Below are 18,564 nucleotides of genomic sequence, written 5' to 3' on the forward strand. Positions count from 1 at the left end.
TTATGTGTTTGTGGATCTGCTCAATCTGTACCATTTTTTAAATTTGCAATTTTAAAACTAGGATCTAATACAAATTTTCAAACCATCATAAGAATTTTGATGTGGAAATTATATCTCCAGACAAAACATAGAAGTGCTCCTTACTTCTAGAAAAGAATACAACCTTATTGTAAACCTCACTCGTGGACTTTTGATCTAACTAAAGATACAACCCTTGATAGAGTGGAATGACATAAAAGGATTCTCATAACCGGCCCCAAATGATTGGGATAAGACTCCAATCATTTGGGATAAAACTCCGATGATAATGATGATATAGGCTTTTGATTCTTCTGGACTATTGGGAAAGTAGGATCTAGACACTTTCCAAATTGGGTAAAAAGTTAGTAATGGAAGTTGGAATAATCACACCACCATTTACATAAAGTAGAGAGTTTGACAGATCCCATCGATCGATTATAGAGGAGCAGCAATGGAAAGTATAATACAGGCAAGAACTCTCAAAACACCAAACCATCCATTGTAAAAAGGGTTCCCAGAGCTGCTTATCCAGCAGCAAAAACACCGGCTTCTGCATTCATCTCAGTTGCCTACAAGCAATTGCAGAGACGCCATACATGCTGCATTTCATACTTCAAGTACTGACGCATTCAATTTCTAGGTGTTTCCTTGATTTACTAATATCATGACAAAAAAATCAAATCCCCCTCCCTCCACTTACACCATTTTATTTTTTTACTTTTTTTGGGTGAATTTCTTCTTTCTCCACACTGAAAAGTCAGTTTCTCTCTCTAGCTACACACCATTCTGTTTTGGGTAAACTTAACCTTTCTCCACGCTGAAAAAAAGTGACTTCTTCCATGAGTGCCTAAATTTTCAGAGGAGCTTTCACAGAAAAATAGGCTCTCATGAAATACAACTCATACCATACATATATAAATATATAATTCATCCAAGCTTGCAAAAGCGCAAGTACACCTGTCCATTTATGTTGATGTCTCTAAATCTTTTTCTTTTTCATAATTTTTACAGCAACGAACAATTGAAACTTGTATCAGCCTCCGCCAAATTAGTTGGGAGAAAGCTTTGACGATGATGATGATCAGCCTCTGCAACAAAGAATTGGGAACGGGTCTCTTCTCACAGGCTAGAGAGAAGACGTATTGGAACAAATATGGCATGAGAGGTCATAGGGACCCATTAAACGGAGTTCCTCAAAACTACCTCAATGGGATTAAACTTATCCAATTTAAAAAGACCCAACAAAAATATGAGAGAGAGAAAGACAAAAGTATATTAGAGAGAGAGAGACTCTAGGCATTTGCAGCTTTGGCTGCGTCTTCTTCATCTATTCGGCTCCCCAGTTTGACAATGTCCTCAACCAGGATCTTACCATCTACAACACGAAACAAAAGATAATCAACGCTTTATAGAACTAAAACAAAAAGAGAAAAAGAAACTGAAAAGTAATTTCAAACAAAAATATGTCAAAATTGGATAAACAAATGAGTGCCAAAACGCACTTACAGAAAAAGATAAGAGAGAAATGATACCTGTATCTTTGGAAAGACTGCTGATGAGTTCTTGTACTCCGTCTTGGCCCAAGGTGTCCTTGAGATACATGGCTGCTGCAGCAACCTCTTCTGGAGTCACCTTTCCATCATAATCCCTGCAAAGGTAAGGAGGGTGTGATCCATCAGCTCCATACACACACACACGAGTACAAGTACACATGAAAAGGATATTATGAACTACAAATGCACAATGCTTTCCTATACTTAGTTCAGTGTAATCTATGCGTCTCTCCTCTTTCATTGCTAACCAAAACAGCCCAAAGTACATTTTAATCGTCCCATGTAATGACCTCTCTTTCTGTCTCCTCTCTCTCTCTTGTTTGTGTATGAGCATGTGTGCATATGCGCACATGTATGTGTGATCATAAGAAAGAGAGACATAAATAAGGAAAAATCTAAACTAAGATTGTTTACCCTTGGTACCTCACTTAAGCTATTAGGTGAAATTGAACAGTTGAGGCTATGCCCTTAACCGCTCTCATAGTCCTAAAAAAAAAAATTTTCCATATTTGTGACACACATGTAGCCACCTGATTTCACATCGACGGCTAGGAGTGACTGTGAGGATATTTCAACGTTCATGCATCCTGTCTTTGTGAAGTTGAGGGTGTTACTGTGGGTCTAAGAAAACAAGGACATGAGTTAAGAGTTTCAACTTTCATACTTCTTGTTTTTGTGCCTTCTTTTCATGCCTTTATGTCATGCTTTGTTGCAATAAATCTGTCAGTAACAAAGTTTATATATGATTATCATCAGAACCTTTTCCAGTTATTTGGGACTGACTACACGAATCTTGATATGCCATTTTGCTCTATCAAGGGCATAGGCCATAAGTACCCATACATTTTTTCACTACTTCCAACCATGTCTTTTTGGGCCCACTCCTTGCCTTTTTTGAGCCTTCCACTTGAACCAACTCACACGTCCAAACAGGTGATGTACGGGGTCTGCGCTGCACATGTCCAACCCATCTAAGTTTACACTCATCTTAGCGCCTATTGGAGCCACACCTAAATTCTCCTAAATGTATTCATTTTCAATTCTATCCCTTCGTGTCTTGCCACTCATTCATCTTACAATCATCATCTCAGCTACACTCATCCTATCATCCTATGGGTATGTTTCTTGACCGCCCAATATTTTGCCCCATAAAGAAAAGCTAGTCTCACAGCTATCCTAAAGAACTTCTCCTTCAGCTTCATTCTTATGCAACGATCGCATAAAACTCCGGTCGCCGCACATCTCCACTTCACCCACCCAGCTCTGATTTTATATCCAGCATCTTCCTCAATTTCTCTATTTTCCTGGATTACAGACCCAAGATATGGAAAATAACTCCTTTTGGTATTTCTTGGCCGTCAATCTTAACTACTTCCTCGTCTCTACTCCTATTACTAAACTTGCATTCCATATACTTTTGTCTTTGTCCAGCTAATTTTAAAACCTTTAGATTTTAGAGCATCCCTCCAAAGGTCTACCTTTGTGTTGACGTTGCTTTCGGTCTCATCGATCACAACTATGTCGTCTGTGAACAATATACACTATGGTAGTTCATCTTGTATGTGCCTAGTTAAGTCGTCCATAATTAAGACAAAAAGGTAAGGGCACAACACTAACCCTCAATACAGACCTATCATCATTGAAAACTCACTCATCTCTCCACTACTTGTTTGCATACTAGGTAGTGCTCCCTCGTATATATCCCTCTCCAGGTCAATATAGTATCTAGAAACTCCTTTCTTTTCCAACATCTACCAAATTAAATATTGAGGAATTCTATCATAAGTTTTCTCTAAATCAATATAAACCATGTGGAGGTCTTTTCCCTTCGCCTTGAACTTCTCAATTAGTTGCATAAGTAGGAAAATAGCCTCAATCATTGATTTCTGTGGCATAAAATAGAGTTAATTTTTTGATACACTCGTTTCATGCTTAGTAGTTGCTCAATCACTCTCCCACAGCTTCATAGGGTGGCTCATAAGTTTGATCCCTCGATAGTTCGCACAATTCTGTATGTCTGTTTTGTTCTTGTAAATAAGTACCACATTGCCTTTCCTCCATTCATTTGGCGATTTCTTTATTCTCAACACCTTGTTAAACAACTTGGTCAGTCAATAAATGCCGATCTCCCCCATGCATTCCAAACCTTTATCGGTATACCATGTGGTCCTAAAGCCTTTCATATCTTCATCCTCTTCAAAGCTTCTTTCACTTTTGATATCCTAATCCTACGCATGTATCTATGACCTCTGCCCTCATTTATGCCAACTGTTTCTTTTACAATTGTGTCCCCATTGTGTTTGTCATTTAATAATTTTTGAAAATAAACCCCACCTTCTGTTCACCTCTTCATCCTTTACCAAGACCATTTGATCCTCACTCTTACCTACACTTTTTCTCTCTCATTTTTGTTAATATGAAGGATCCTCCTTTTCACCTTTTTTTGTTCCTAGTTTACTGTATAGATTACTATATACTTTAAGTTTACCCTTACTTACTATTTGTTTGGCCTTTGGCGTTTTCCTTAGCATTTTTATATTCTTCTAAGTTTTGATCATTTCTATTACATTGCCAAGTTTTATAATATGATCGTTTTTTGCTAATGGCCTTCTATACCTCATCACTCTACCACCAAGTTTCATTATCAAAATTTCTTTTTCCTCTAGTTTCTCTTAATACTTCTTTTGCCACTTTCTTAATACAAACAGTCATCTCATTCCACATAATATTGACCTCATGTTCAAAGTTCTATTTTCCTTCTTTAACTAATTTATCCCTAAATAAGTCTACTTTCTCTTTATTTAAATTCGACCACCTAGTTCTTGGAAACCTATTAATTTCACCCCTTCTCTTCCATCTCTTTATGCAAATGCCCATAACCACGAGCCTATGTTGCATAGTTGAACTCTCTTCTAGGATAACATTCTAGTCTTTACATGATAGTGATCTACCTTCTTAACTAGGAATAAGTTTATCTGGATTTTATATGATCTATTTTTATAGGTTATTAAATGTTCATCTCGCTTTTCAAAGTCTAGAATAGCATCACCCATCTCATTCTTTTACCAAACCCATATCCCCCATGTACTCATTCATATCCTTCCCTACATGACCATTTAACTGTCCTCTTAAAAGGTCGTCTCTCGATTTGGTATGTCCTGGACTAGTCCATTCATGTCCTCCCAGAATTGTCTCTTAATTCTATCCTCTAGTCCTACTTGCGGTGCATAAGCATTAATTACGCTAATTATCTTTTCCCCTAATACAAATTTAATCAATAGGAGCCTATAACCTGCTCTCTTGACATTAACTACTTTATCTTTTAAATCTTTGTCTACTATTATGCCTACATCATTTCTATTATTATCCTTTCTTATATACCAAATTTTATACCCATCTATTTCCTTAGCTTTTTCCCCTTTCCACTTAGTTTCCTATAGGCAAGCTATGTTTACTATCATTCATCTTATTGTATCCACTAACTCCATATTCTACATGTACGCATTTCTACATTCCATGTGGCTAGACGAATCCTATTCTTTTGGATTAGCTTCTTTACCCACGCTCGTCCAGAATGTTGTGTGACGCATTGCTTCTGGGGAACACCCTAGCATATATTTATGTGTATATGTAAATGTATTTATGTATGCATATAAATATAGGCAGTTCATGTTGTGATGCTTCTACTGTTACTTGTTTTGATTAGTCTAGGTAGATGGGAGCTGACGAGAGAAAGTTTCAAACTTTTACCTATCCAGGATTCGCCAACGGTCGCCAATTTTAGCATCAACATCGTCTATTTCCTTTTCCAGATTTTGGAGCATGGCATCAACCTAGTGAACAAGAATCAAAGAGCTAGAATCAAACAAAGGACTTCCATATATATATACATCTCATTCCACAAGCCAAAAAGAAGGGGTGGATAGGTAATTCTTCACATATAAAAAAGCATGAACATGTGCACAAACAAGTAAAAAGTCCAGGATTCTAAGGGGATCTAGAATTATTCAAACGAGACCACTTCAAGAAAGAATAACAAATTCAAGAGAGATATTAAGTGACCAAAACATAAATGGGAGGCCTGATTTGTTAAGAAGTATAAATTTTTTTTTTGAAATCCAAGAAGCATAAATAATGTAGAAATTTAGCAGTCATTGATGGTTCTAAGTACAAAAAATTGCAGAAATTCATAAACAAGTATTTTATACATTCATGGGCTCATCGTGTTCTGTTTATTACTCAGGCAGTCGTGGTTCCTCTCAGATGTTATCATACTTTGACCATTTATTGGGGTGCTTAAGTCATTTAATCCAACTCACGTGAAAAAACAAATCCATGGGGGATAATGAAATTAGAACTTAAAAAGAAAATAAGACCAAGATATGGGAACATATTATGGCAGAACCTTAGAAGAATGATTTCTTTCTTACTTTCTTTAAACAATTCTCAAGATACCACATGTTAATAAGTTAAATAAGTGAATACCATATTGGGGTTTCCCCTTCCCTAATCTGTGATGTATAGATAGGACGGCAGTCAAAAAAATACAAGGTGGTGAACTAATATAAGCCTTGATGATTATTGATGATGATGATAGTGAGCAGTAAAAGATTATAAAATTACTACATAAATATAGATACAAGGGACGGCAGAAAATTGTGCATGGCAATTAAGACTAGTGATGCCTGTAACTTAGCATTTCAAGAAACAAGATACATCAATGATACAACCCCAGAAATCTCACTGATAGCATGCTAGAAAGAGAGGATGAAAACACAATGTATCCACTCGCCAAGTACAATATTTGTACAAGCAACCAGGGTAGTGAGTAATTGCAGAACCAACACCTAGGAGAACGGATTACACAAATGGCTCTACATTTGCGCACTATACTTCATAGAGTTGCGAAAAGAAGCACATAATCTCTTATGACAGACTTCAATATATATATATATATATATATATATATATGGAAAAAGCTGGGGTTAGCCCACTAGCTCATATGAACATATGAGCCCAACGGCCCAGATTGAATCTGGGCCAATCTAGTGATCACCGATGTCCTATAGTATTCAAATTTTTTTTTTTTTTCTACAAATCCAAATCATTTGAAATTTTATGCGTGTGTTCATAAAAAATAGGTGAATCTTTAAAAAATATCAAAAAAATATTTTACATAAAAGAATTTGATCAAAATACCCCCGAAAAGTTTTGGGGGGTATTTTGGTCTTTTTTTTTGCAAATAAATTGTTTTATATTTTTATTAAGTGCGCCTTGATGAGAAAAACACACGTCTAAAATTTCAAGTGATTTGGATTAGTAGAAAAAAAATAAAATTCAAGCACTACCAGACATCTGTGATCGTCAGATCGGCCCAAATTCAATCTGGGCCGTTGGGCTCATATGTTCATATGAGCTAGTGGCCTAACCCCAGCTTTTTCATATATATATATATATATATATATATATATATATATAATTTTTATCTATTTGAATTATTCTATTTGACATACTCAAATTGATGCAGACCTAGCACTTGAACACCAATGCAGAATCGTCCATCAATTCTTGATAACGCTACTGAAGATTTTAGAGATGGAAGTAATTCTTGTAGTGCTCGATTGACACAGAAGGAAAGTGACACAGCGAACCGTTTTCACAATTACTTATAAAAATACAAACTTATAAAAATAAAAAACTTCCCCCCATTATGCTGATTTTTTATGAGATTTTCATTGCATTGCCATCTCGGTTGAACTTCCTTGACACACTTTTCCAAAATTTTAAATACCATTCATCAGAATAAAGGAGTCTATACAAGAAATACACCTCCCAATATACCTAACAATTGACGAGCAATAAGTTGGCAGGAGGAATTGAAGTACAATTTGATGTACTAAACCAAGTTAGCTGTAACTCTAGCCAACTAGATGACTGCATACAAAATTGGTCTTCCAGTACAAAGACACCCATGTCAAGTCTACGGCAAAAACACATAACATAGTAAATGTGATCTTTCAGACATACACAACACGAAGATAATGAAAAAAAGTATCGCCAAGGGGACAGGAAATGGTTATCCAATACTTACCCTGTTTATGAGTGCTGAGGAAACCTTGTCATCTACTTCAGTTGCATGATCAGTCTCCTCTCTTGCCGCTTGATATGCCTTCTTAGCTTGTTCTGCACCTTCTTCTCCTTCTCTCTCCACCATACTATTATAAAGTTCAATCTGAAATGACCAACCATGTCAATCTGATTTGTGAAACATTATTTTCTATGCAATGATGCAAAGAAAGCCGCAATGTTAGCATAGAACATATAATGAGAACCTGAAAAATTGAAACAAAGGAATATAAATTATTTGGCATTTGGATACCCCTCGAGTAAAAAGGCAACTGCACTGAGAATCAGCAGATAACTTTAACATGCTGAAGTAAAAGCCACAAATGGAAAAGCAAAACCCTCAAAAGGGAATTTGAAGAATTCACCACAACCCAAATCGAAATCTCCGTGTTCTATGATTTAAACAATGTAATAGGAAATAACACATGGAATATAAGAAAGGACGACTGCTCAGATAAGGATATAGAAAAACAGTAGGAAATATGAAGCTATATTACCCTCAGCAAAGTTATTCTTCTTAAGATGAAAATTATCCTTCGACAAGCCATAAACTTTTGACTTTTAAATAGAAAGGGATGGTGCGTGAGTAAGATGGATACATCCACAGCACAGAGAAAGCTCCATCTTTACCAATTGAAGTGATTTAAGCAACAATCTAGCTATAAGTTAGCAACATGAAGACAGAAAGAATTAGATGCACTAATGGCAGAAAGTGCAGAAAACCATTCACACAGTGCAGGTGCGCTTAAAAGTGAAGTGTGAATGAGATATCACATGCATCTCATTTTAAACATGTCCTTTCATGTCATAAGCTATCACATGAAGAACAAACAAATATATTTGATGTTATCTTTTTTCAGTGAAAAAAAATGGAAGTTAGGAAATACCTCTTTGTTTACAAGGCGTAAAAATTCTTCGCGTTCCCTACTAACTGACTGCAAAAAGTGCAGGGCATGTAAACATTAGCTGAAGGACAACATTTTAGAGAAAGCTTCAAAGTCTAATAGAATATCAAACATGTAAACAAAATGGTAAAATAGTATGCTCTATCACTTACAAAATGGTAAAATAGTATGCTCTATCACTTACAGATGCAGAAGCCAGAACAGCCAAAGCACGGCTAAGCTTACATAGCTGCTCTTGTTTCTCCAATGTCTTTTCTCTTGCCAGCTCTTGAGCTTCTCTTGCAGTGGGTATAATCATCTCTTTCAAAGCTACATCTTCTTGACTGATTCCAGCTTCCTTCTTCCTTGCTTGCTCCTCTTCCTCTTTCTCTTCCTCCTCCTATAAATGATTTCTATCAGTGCTTCAATTTCATAGGTTTCAAGTACCAGAATACTATTTTAAAGAGATCAGGATAATGAGAAAAGGAGAGAGAATAAAAAGGGATGGGATGAGAGGAAAGATTGGAAGACTTAGTATCAGGTACAACAAAACAGAGAGTGGTAGGTCACTAGAAGAATTCAAGACAGCAATTTGGATGAGAAAGCAAAAGATGAAAGGTCGCTGCACATGCCGAAAAAGTGCGTGTAATACATACAAACATACGTACGTAAGTACATGTGCATATATATATATATATATATTTTAATTTAAACCTTTCTACTTTGTTCTTTTCAAATACCACAAATTTCAAAAGTTTCTTGTAAAGTAAGTGTGTAATATATACATACGTACGTATATATATGCATACATATATATTTTAATTTTAACCTTTGCACTTTGTTATTTTCAAATACCACAAATTTCAAAAGTTTCTTGTAAAGTAAGGTAGTAGATCGGGCATTTGATAATAAAAATTAAAGAGTTCTTTTTTTTGGGTCCATGGGGAGGGGAGGGTGGGGGTGACATTAAGGAGTTTCATTGTTTTAGTCACAAGTGATTTAAATCATTTATTGTCATGACTCATGAGGGCTCTATATCAAATAAATTCCCAACAATTCATTTTTAAATCATCTCTTACAAGCTAAATAAATACAAAAAATAATGGTTCCTCTCTTCCAAGCACTAGTAGGTCATTGATCCAGAAAGAGAAAAGGGAATATTATGCTGACATATGTCATCTTAAAAAAAAAAAATATTCAGATATAGTAAGCGACCAGCTATTTTGGTAACGATGAATTCAATTGTTCTCCATAGTTAGATTTCATTCAGTCATGGACCTATAGTTCAAAAATACAGATTTCATTAAGAATTCTTAAACTCCACAATAAGCATGTCAGTCAAATTAATAAAGACAGAAAAGATCGAAGCATCAACAATATGAGTAGCTGGTCATATCTGAAGTTTTGAACTAACCTTGATAAGTTCTTCTTGCATTTCAAGGAATTCCAGTTTTCTCTTACGCTCCGAGATGGAATCTTCACTTGGCAAGGCAGTCACACCTACTGTGTCCACAACCTCATCTGGCAGAGAAGACAGGGTTGCCTGAACAGCCTCTTCAGGCCTTAGCTTTCCAGATACAGTGAAGGCTCTGACAAAATCCCATCATGTTAAATGGATGAACTTAAAACTGTGTGGCTCTGTGTGTGTGTGAGAGAGAGAGAGAGAGAGAGCGAGAGAGAGAGAGAGAGAGAGAGAGAGAGAGAGAGGTGCTTACCTCGAGAGGATCAGGAGAGAAGAAGGCACAGAGTGGTTGAGAGATAAATCCAACCAGTCACGAAGCTGCAAAAAGAATTGTAATAGATTCAATGACATTAAACAGAGTTTCTCAGATTACCCGTAGATAGGTGATGTGAGGAAAGGAATATGAGAAAAAGAATCTAACAAATACGAGGGCAGATAAAAATAAAAAATAAAAAAGAGGACCCAATCGGCACATAGAAAAGAATGTATTTTGCATACATAAGAATATAATTATTTTATTTTATGAAATATAAACTTGTCTTGTGTTTCTAACACTGAACTTTTGACAATTGCACTTGTACATCCAAGTACAGAAAGTTCAAGAGGCATTTGTACAACCTGCCGTTGCGTTTCCTCAACCGAAAGTAAACCCAAATGGCCTCGATCCCGACAAGCCTGTCGGAGTTCAGCTTCTGATAAGGACTCTACACCTTCCGCTTGGATCAATTTGTCATCATTCTTGATCCTGAAGAAATAAAATACACTTGCCTTTCTTAGTGAACTGCTTTTCTCAGATTGGTAACGAACTTGTTTTTTAGGGAAAATTATGGATACCCCCTTGGAATGTACTTTGTAGACATCCAACCTCCCGATACTTTTCATATCACACCCTTAACCCAATTACTATCTTCTCTTGCTTTTACGCCCCCAGTCAAAAAGTTAATATGTTAAAGATTAAATTACCCTTTTAATCCTCTCTCTCACTATCTCCCCGCCAGATCTCTCTCTCTCTCTCTCTCCGCCCAAAATGGGAAAGTGCGGTTTGCGTGATTTGGCACAAAAGTGTGCCAGACCGGTAGTGAGGCTTCTGGAATTTGAAGCCAGAATCTGGTCCGACACAATTTTTGTGCCGAACCGCTTTTTTTCATTATTTTTTCCGTGGCATGGCAACAAATGTGCCGGACCAAAAGAACATGGAAAAAAATGGGGTCCGATAGAAAATATGCCGGACCGGCTTGTAGTTGGGAGGAAGAAGCCGCTGGTCCAGCAAATTTTCTGCCGGACCGCATTTTTTTGGCAGAGAGATACCGGGTAGAGAAAGAAAGAGAGAGAGACAGAGAGAGAGAGAGAGAGCGAGAGAGAGAGAGAGAAGATTGAAAGGAGGGCAGTTTAGTCTTTAACATATTAACTTTGTGACCGGGGGGGGGGGGGGGGGTAAAAACAAGGAAAAATAGTAATTGGGTTAAGGCTGTGATATGAGAAGTATTGGGGGTTTGGATGTTTACAAAGTACATTCCAGGGGGGTATCAATAGTGTTCCTTTTTTTTGGGTTAATATTAAAATCAATACAGAAAGAGTTAAAAAACAAAAAGAAAAAGAAGGGATGCCACCATAGTAACTTAATGATTGACAAATAAACTCCTCTAGCAATGAAGAAGCACACATGACACCCTGTATTATTAGCTGAAGCCTCAGTGTTTGCTTCCCTCTTTTTATGAGGGGGTCAATGTGAACTAACAAAGATGCATGAAAATATAAGAGTTCTAGGAAGAGATGCACAATCCAATACCCCTTTTTTTTTTTTAATTTGCTCAGAATGAAAACAACAACACTCTCATGCCTCTTAAACATTTTATTGCCAAATATACAAGGCATACAAGGCATAGAGAAAACTTCATTCTTTAGAATTTCTCAGTGAAGGAAGATTTCAAGTAGTATGATCCTCTCAAGAAGCTGTTGCTGATAATAAAAAGATAAATATTTCTCAAAATTTGACAATAGTAAAATAAATTAAAAAAACGAAGATGTCCCCTACACTTTTCAAGTAAGTTTCTTTGGCTTTTATATTGTATATGAGAACGAATCCCGCAGAACTAAGATACTGTAGTAACATATATCATTATTGGGCCTATTACCAGCAGGGTCTTCTATCCCAATATTAAGAATATTTTTTTTTTTTACAGTATTTTTACTAAGTTTATTATTTTAAATTCTTAAATATACATATTTTTTAATTTCAACATAGTGAGAAATGAACTGTGATAGTATATCGAGCTTTAGTTCAGTTGTAAATAGGAGCATGATTGAGTTGGCTTTTTTCTTTTGACTTGGCATGAGATGATATTTCCATCAATGTACTTATTTCAAGAAAGAAAAAGTGAGTGAAATTATAAACTTTTGGAACTTGATTGTCAAGCACAAGGAAGTTAGGCAAATAGGTTCAGGACAACATTTTTTAATCTTAAATTCAAATTTCAAGATATAATATCTCTTTATAGGTAAGTTACCAGTACTTAGCAAAATTCGAATGTTATTTTAAATTTAGCGTTCAGGGTACTTATATCTCTTTCAGTTTTAGGTAAGTCATCAATCCTCATCAAAATTGGAAGGCAAGAATGGCTTTAACTTAAATTATCACCACTGTTAAATTTTTACTAAGTTCTTATTATCAAAATCAAATAAATAGCAATAGTAACAGAGGCCCCAAAAATAATGACAAATTCAATATATTGGAATTGTACCAGAGAGTTTATCTGGGAGATTATGTTCTTCCAAGAAAAAACCGGTATATTTGTCTTACTATCAATATTTGTTACTAAGGTTGCTATCGCCCACAAGTGAGTGTTTTACAGTAATTAAACTAGGAAAACAGCTTGAGACCCAAATACTATTAAAGGTGATGATGCCACTATATTTTTTAGTAGACCATGTATGCTACACACTACATGATACAACGTATAAACATGACAATGCAAGGACGAATACACGCCATACACTCCAAATAATGGAAGGGCCCAGGTAGAACAACCCCAATCATATGCAATTTGGCATTCCCACTATTAAAAAAAAGTAAAATAAAAAACTGCAAAAAAATGGAAATAATGGAAGTATGAAATGAAACAAAAAAAGGAATAACACCGTTTGGACAGCTGTATAACAACGAGTAAGGTTATTATCATAAAGGGGGAAAAAATGTTTGTGTTTTTCAGGGTTAGGGACATTTGTGGCAGTGTTTTGTTGAAGTGCGTTCACCAAACTCTGTAATCCTTGGATAGAGGAGAGTACCCAGAATGGCCATTTTTCACTCCTAAATGGGTGAAAGAAAATTGCCCTGTTCCCGAACTTTGTCTCCAAATGGGAACCAAGACACAGGAAGATATGACTAACAAACAGGCTGTAGGAACTTTCATCCCCATGACTAGAAAGTTTCCCATTGCTTCTTCCCCCAAAAGTGCACCTCCTTTGTTTACCCCATTAACTATGTAAGTCTTGCTTGCTACCCTTGGAAATCATCCATAACCTTTTTCAAGTGCTATAGAATTCCACCCTTTGAGCTCATTCTCAATCTATGAAGGGAAAAAATCTCGTCCCTTACCACCTAGTTGTCCTAAAAAGCAAACCCATCTACTTATCACCCCAAAAAAAAAAAAAGGAGCAAAATCATCTCATTGTTTGGCACCTTACTTCATTGTTGTCAATTACTATCTATGAGTATGAGAATGACACGCCTTGCACTTTGCCAGTGTTGGTAAGCGTGACTAAGAAGGAAAGGCTAATGGAAAGAGCGAAGTACACACACAAAAAAAAAAACAAATATATATATATATAAGGACTTAATTTACCAAACTGTTTCTACCAAGTCCAAGAATCAAACCCATGTTTGATCATAATAAAAAAGATAAACTTCCATAAACAATCGCACTTTTCCAAACTTCAACTTCAACAATTTATAATCTATTCTAATGTCAAACAACAACTTCAACTTCACAGGTAATATTGATATCCAATCTTCAGCTTCAACAAAATTAGAAGTCCATGAGAGCAGCGTCATGACAATGAGGATGTTCAGAACCAGTATATAAGGTGAAGAATAAAATGTTTCAAGTCATGGACAGTAAATGCCAATTATTGTCTTGAAATAACACAGAGACATCAGTCATGAGACTTACTGTTGAAGTTTCTTCCGAAGCATATACCGTAAGTATGCATCAGTTCCGTAAGGACTAATACCCATGTATTTGCACATATTAACCAGCCTTGGTCTGTTAAAAAATACAATACAATGATTAGGTGTCTAGAAAAATGTTAATAATGCGCAATAAATGAGGAAAACAGAATAACAATGACCTGCTTATGTTGTCCAGAGTGAGTTCATCATTGAACAACTTTGCAAAGCCTAAGATTTCTTCATTAGAAACATGACCTCCAGTTCGCGCCTGTTTGAAGATCCAGATATCAACAGTTATTTTACACTAAAAATTGGAATCCAAATAAACTAACATCAATAAAAAATGTATTATTACCACTTGAAGAACTGCTTTATTTTACCATGTAGATTATATATAACTTATTTATATATACATCAACTGCATTTAGATGCACCCTACAGTATACTTTCGTAAAGGTATGAAACCAATATCACAAGAGATGATATCCAAATAACCTTGTTCAGAAATTCATCAAGATCTTCAGCAGTTTTCTTTATTTCACCACTACGCGATGTTTGAACTTCCTTTGCCATTTCTTTCGCTGTGTCCTGCAAGAATTTTGCATACTCTATCCTCGCATTGAGACGCCGTTTCAAAGCTTCCTACAATTCCAATGCCAAAAGAAAAAAATGGTTGACTCTCATTTTCTCTGTTTAGATCTTTAGAATGAAAACCAAATATCAAGTATTTATTCATTTATTCTTCAAAGAAAAATATTTATTAATTTATTTGATCGGAATCTAAACATTTAATTAGGAAGAGGGCAACAACCCCCACCCCCTCAAAAACCCCAAAAAGCACCCCAAAAAAAAAGGCTTTTCTCTGCCCATGATAGACTCACATATACAAATGAAGGTGCTCACATACAATCAAATATGTGTAATGTATATATGCATAAACATTACCCACATACCCACATTAATGTGTGCACATGCACAAAAACATACATGCCTACATAAGGGCAAGCATGCATGCATACAATCAAATACGCATAGAATAGATATACATAAATCATCACTTGAGCCTTAGCCCAATTATTTGGGGTCGGGTAAATATATACATAAATATACTTAGAAATACAACTTATGGGAACCGCAGCAAGGAAAAAATGTCAGGTCAAATGGGCAAGTACGCTCTCTAAACATATATACCAAAATGATTTGGACTCATGGGTGTTGAAGAGGATGTATCCCAAAGGGTACCTGTTCCTTCATCTTGTCCTGGAAAGTAGAGGGCAACATGTTGGGGAACACTTTCAGAAACACCGGGAGTAAGAACTCCATGAATGGAACAATGATAAAGACAGCGACAGGAACTAGCCTGAAAATATCGGCCGTGGTGCGTGTAAGTTGTTGGCGCTCCCTCCTTGAGAGGCTTTTGCCACCAGCAAGTTTTATCAAAAGGCGGGAGCATATCCTCACATCAGCCCATAGAAGCTTTGTCCCCAGCCAATAGTGCTGCAAGGCTTCCTTAAACTCATTCTTCCAATGTTGCAACTTCTTGGCCCAATCCTCCCTAAAAACGAGACGATATGCAGAGTAAAAGAAAGAACAATCAAAGGATGGTAGAGTGCATATTAACATTCTATTGATGGATAGCATTATGGGTTAACTCAGTTGAGATGATTCGGAGTGCAGTTTCTAATTTTATTGAGGAAATAGGCAATTTGGCTAAGTGGCTTGGGCACAAGGTCCAGAACACCAGGTTCAAAAGTAAACACCCCAAATCAACAGTAATAACCAATACATTAGAATGTATTATATTATTAAGGCTGACTCAATACTTTCAATTTTAGATTACTGATTCCAAAAAGATGCAGGAGTTTCACCATGAGTGATTGGGGTATAAACACCACTACACAAACAAACAAATTTAGAAAAACTGAACCACAAAAGAAACACCAGAAACAGATAAGATAGTATAGCAATCATGATTGACCCAATTGAGATGATTTGAAGTTTAAATTGCTAAACCATTGAGTTTTATCTTGGCCCAATGGGTTAAATGGTTAGAGAATATGAACTAACACCCAATGTTCAAATCGTAAAAAAGCTTATTTATTTTTTAATTGGAAAGATAAATGCCCTTGTTCTTCTCTATAAATGTGGGCAGTGCCAATCTTCCATGTGTACTAGCTAAAACTTTCTACTGGGAAAAATAATCTCAACTTCCATAGAAAAGTAATAGAAGCACCAAAAACAAAAAAGTTAAACGACAAAAAGATGAAAAAAACTCACCTGCTCATTGAAGCAACAGCACGAAGAGCTGGTCCAATACCCAACAGCATGGCCCATACCTTTTGTACAAGAGACTTGGCTTTCTTTTGAGACTCTTGCAATTGTTTAGCCCTTGCTTTTACCGAGCTAAGACCCTCTACTGCTTGATCACATTCCTCTGGTGAAGCCTCCTTAATTTGTTTTGTACTTGGCTCTTCATTTGTTTCCTCCTTATTGTCCATCTCTGGTTGACCAGCTGTGGCGGTAGTGGCATTACGAACTGATTGAGACATCCACCTGATTCCAAGTGGATACAGAATTTCCACCCTACCATTTTCTCTAAATGAAACCAAATTTCCATTAGTTCCATAGTTCAAAATTCTTGAGATGGGTGGCACAAAAAACTTAGCCCCAGGATTATAATCTGCCTCTCTCTCTCTTCTTTCATTCAATTGTGGAGGAGGCAAAGTGGAATCCTGATTTGGAATATGTGAGAGTGAGGCATAAGGTAAAGGCCTATGTCTCAAACTTGAATAACTACAAGACGAGGCAAAGGAAGAGTTTAGGCATCCCAATATAAATCTCTTGTTTCTTGTGATTACCCTTGAAGCCATGATCGAAACACTTCAACTTTTTACAGTAGAAGTCTTTGGACATATCTCTTCCAAAAACACTTTATAAATTTGACTGGCAACCTAGCACTGGAAACAAAAAAAATGTCAAATACTAAAACAAACAAAACAAAACATTAAGAAATACAATATGAAGCCTAATCAAATTTAGAATCACTAAGAAAAACTTTATTGTCTCTTTCTAACAACTTAATCACTCAAAGGATGTATGAAGGTAACTATGAATTACTTCCATGAGCAACTCTTAAAGCAGGAAAAATCTATTGAAAATAACAAATTAAGAAACATAAATAAGTAATGGAATCTCACCTATAAACCAACATAGATTAACATCCAGCATTTTATACGAGTAATTGAACAAATCAACTGCCTGGTTTCTCCAAAAAACTCATGGGTTATTACTACTGTCGATGTGATTATTGTTTCTAGGTCTATTCCAAAGATAAAGTCAACAATATCCGGTTCTTTCCTTCATAGATGAAGAGTAATCTTAAGGAAAAAACAAGAACTTAGGTTTCATTCACATAAGAATAAAAACAAATTCTGGGTAGCTTTCACACACTAGTAACACTAAATCCACACACGAAAGTGACAACTCTGGGTTTCTTCCACAATGAATAAGCAGCAGCAGTAAATTTCCACATCCGAGGATGATCACCCATATGTTTATTCTCACCTTTTTTTATGCTTATTCACTAATAAAGGCAAAAGCCACTAGGTTTTTTCTTTTCATCAATGTACACTCAAGCATAAAAGTATCAGCCAGAGATACAGAGGAATTGCCAGAAATACAAAGAAATTACATAAATATTTCTAGTAAGAGAAAAAGTGAAACCACAAATTTGTTTTGTGATAATGACAAAATTATAGGTATTTTCCACGTACCAGCAACACTAAATTCACCAAAAAATGGTGATAAATTCTGGGTCAAGTGACTTTTCATTTCAAAAAGGATCACAGTTTAAAACCCTTTGGTTTTTCCTTTTCACCAATATAAGCTCAACCCTTAAAGTACCGACCAGAAAAACAGAGAAATTGCTAAACATTTCTGCCAGGAGAAATCAAACCAGAGATTGGGTTTCATTAACATAACAATAGCAACAAATTCTGAATATTTCTCACAAAATAACAACATTGAATTCAAGCAGAAATAACGATAAATTCCGGGTTTTTTCTACGTACTGTAAGCATTAAACTACAGTGATTTACCACATCAAACGATGATGGCCATGTGTTTATTCCTCTGAATTGCCAAAAAACCATATGGGTTTTCCCCTTTCACCAATGAACACTCATGCCTCAAAGTATCAAGCAGAAACGCAGAGAAATTGCACATAATTTTTAGTGAGGTGGAGAGAGAAAGTACCTTAATGATCTCAAAGTATTGGTGGGGTTTTGGAAGGGTTTACGTTTTTTATTGCACATGGGACTAAGATTTTATGGAAGATGTTGCAAAAAATGT

The 18,564-nt window shown here is 35.9% G+C and overlaps 1 protein-coding gene across 2 annotated transcripts; it reads right to left on the minus strand.

Moving 5' to 3' along the window:
- Positions 1-909: 909 nt before the first annotated feature.
- LETM2 (LETM1-like protein) lies at positions 910-18,564 on the minus strand. 2 transcript variants are annotated; one of them, XM_011630401.3, is made up of 15 exons: positions 18,469-18,564; positions 16,492-17,171; positions 15,457-15,769; positions 14,710-14,856; positions 14,394-14,482; positions 14,216-14,308; positions 10,665-10,791; positions 10,300-10,364; positions 9,999-10,173; positions 8,790-8,984; positions 8,588-8,635; positions 7,666-7,806; positions 5,325-5,407; positions 1,554-1,669; positions 910-1,396 (listed from the first exon to the last, which is right to left on the minus strand). In XM_011630401.3, exons 2-15 carry the CDS (start codon positions 17,082-17,084, stop codon positions 1,314-1,316), a joined length of 2,268 nt encoding a protein of 755 aa, XP_011628703.1. In that variant the 5' UTR covers positions 17,085-17,171; positions 18,469-18,564; the 3' UTR covers positions 910-1,313. The 2 variants fall into 2 exon arrangements, with proteins under 2 accessions (XP_011628703.1, XP_006858764.1); XM_006858702.4 differs by having other exon boundaries at positions 18,312-18,564.

Source organism: Amborella trichopoda, chromosome 6 (assembly GCF_054954075.1).
Source record: "Amborella trichopoda isolate Santa Cruz 75 chromosome 6, AtrichopodaSantaCruz75HAP2 v2.0, whole genome shotgun sequence".
Taxonomy (NCBI): domain Eukaryota; kingdom Viridiplantae; phylum Streptophyta; class Magnoliopsida; order Amborellales; family Amborellaceae; genus Amborella; species Amborella trichopoda.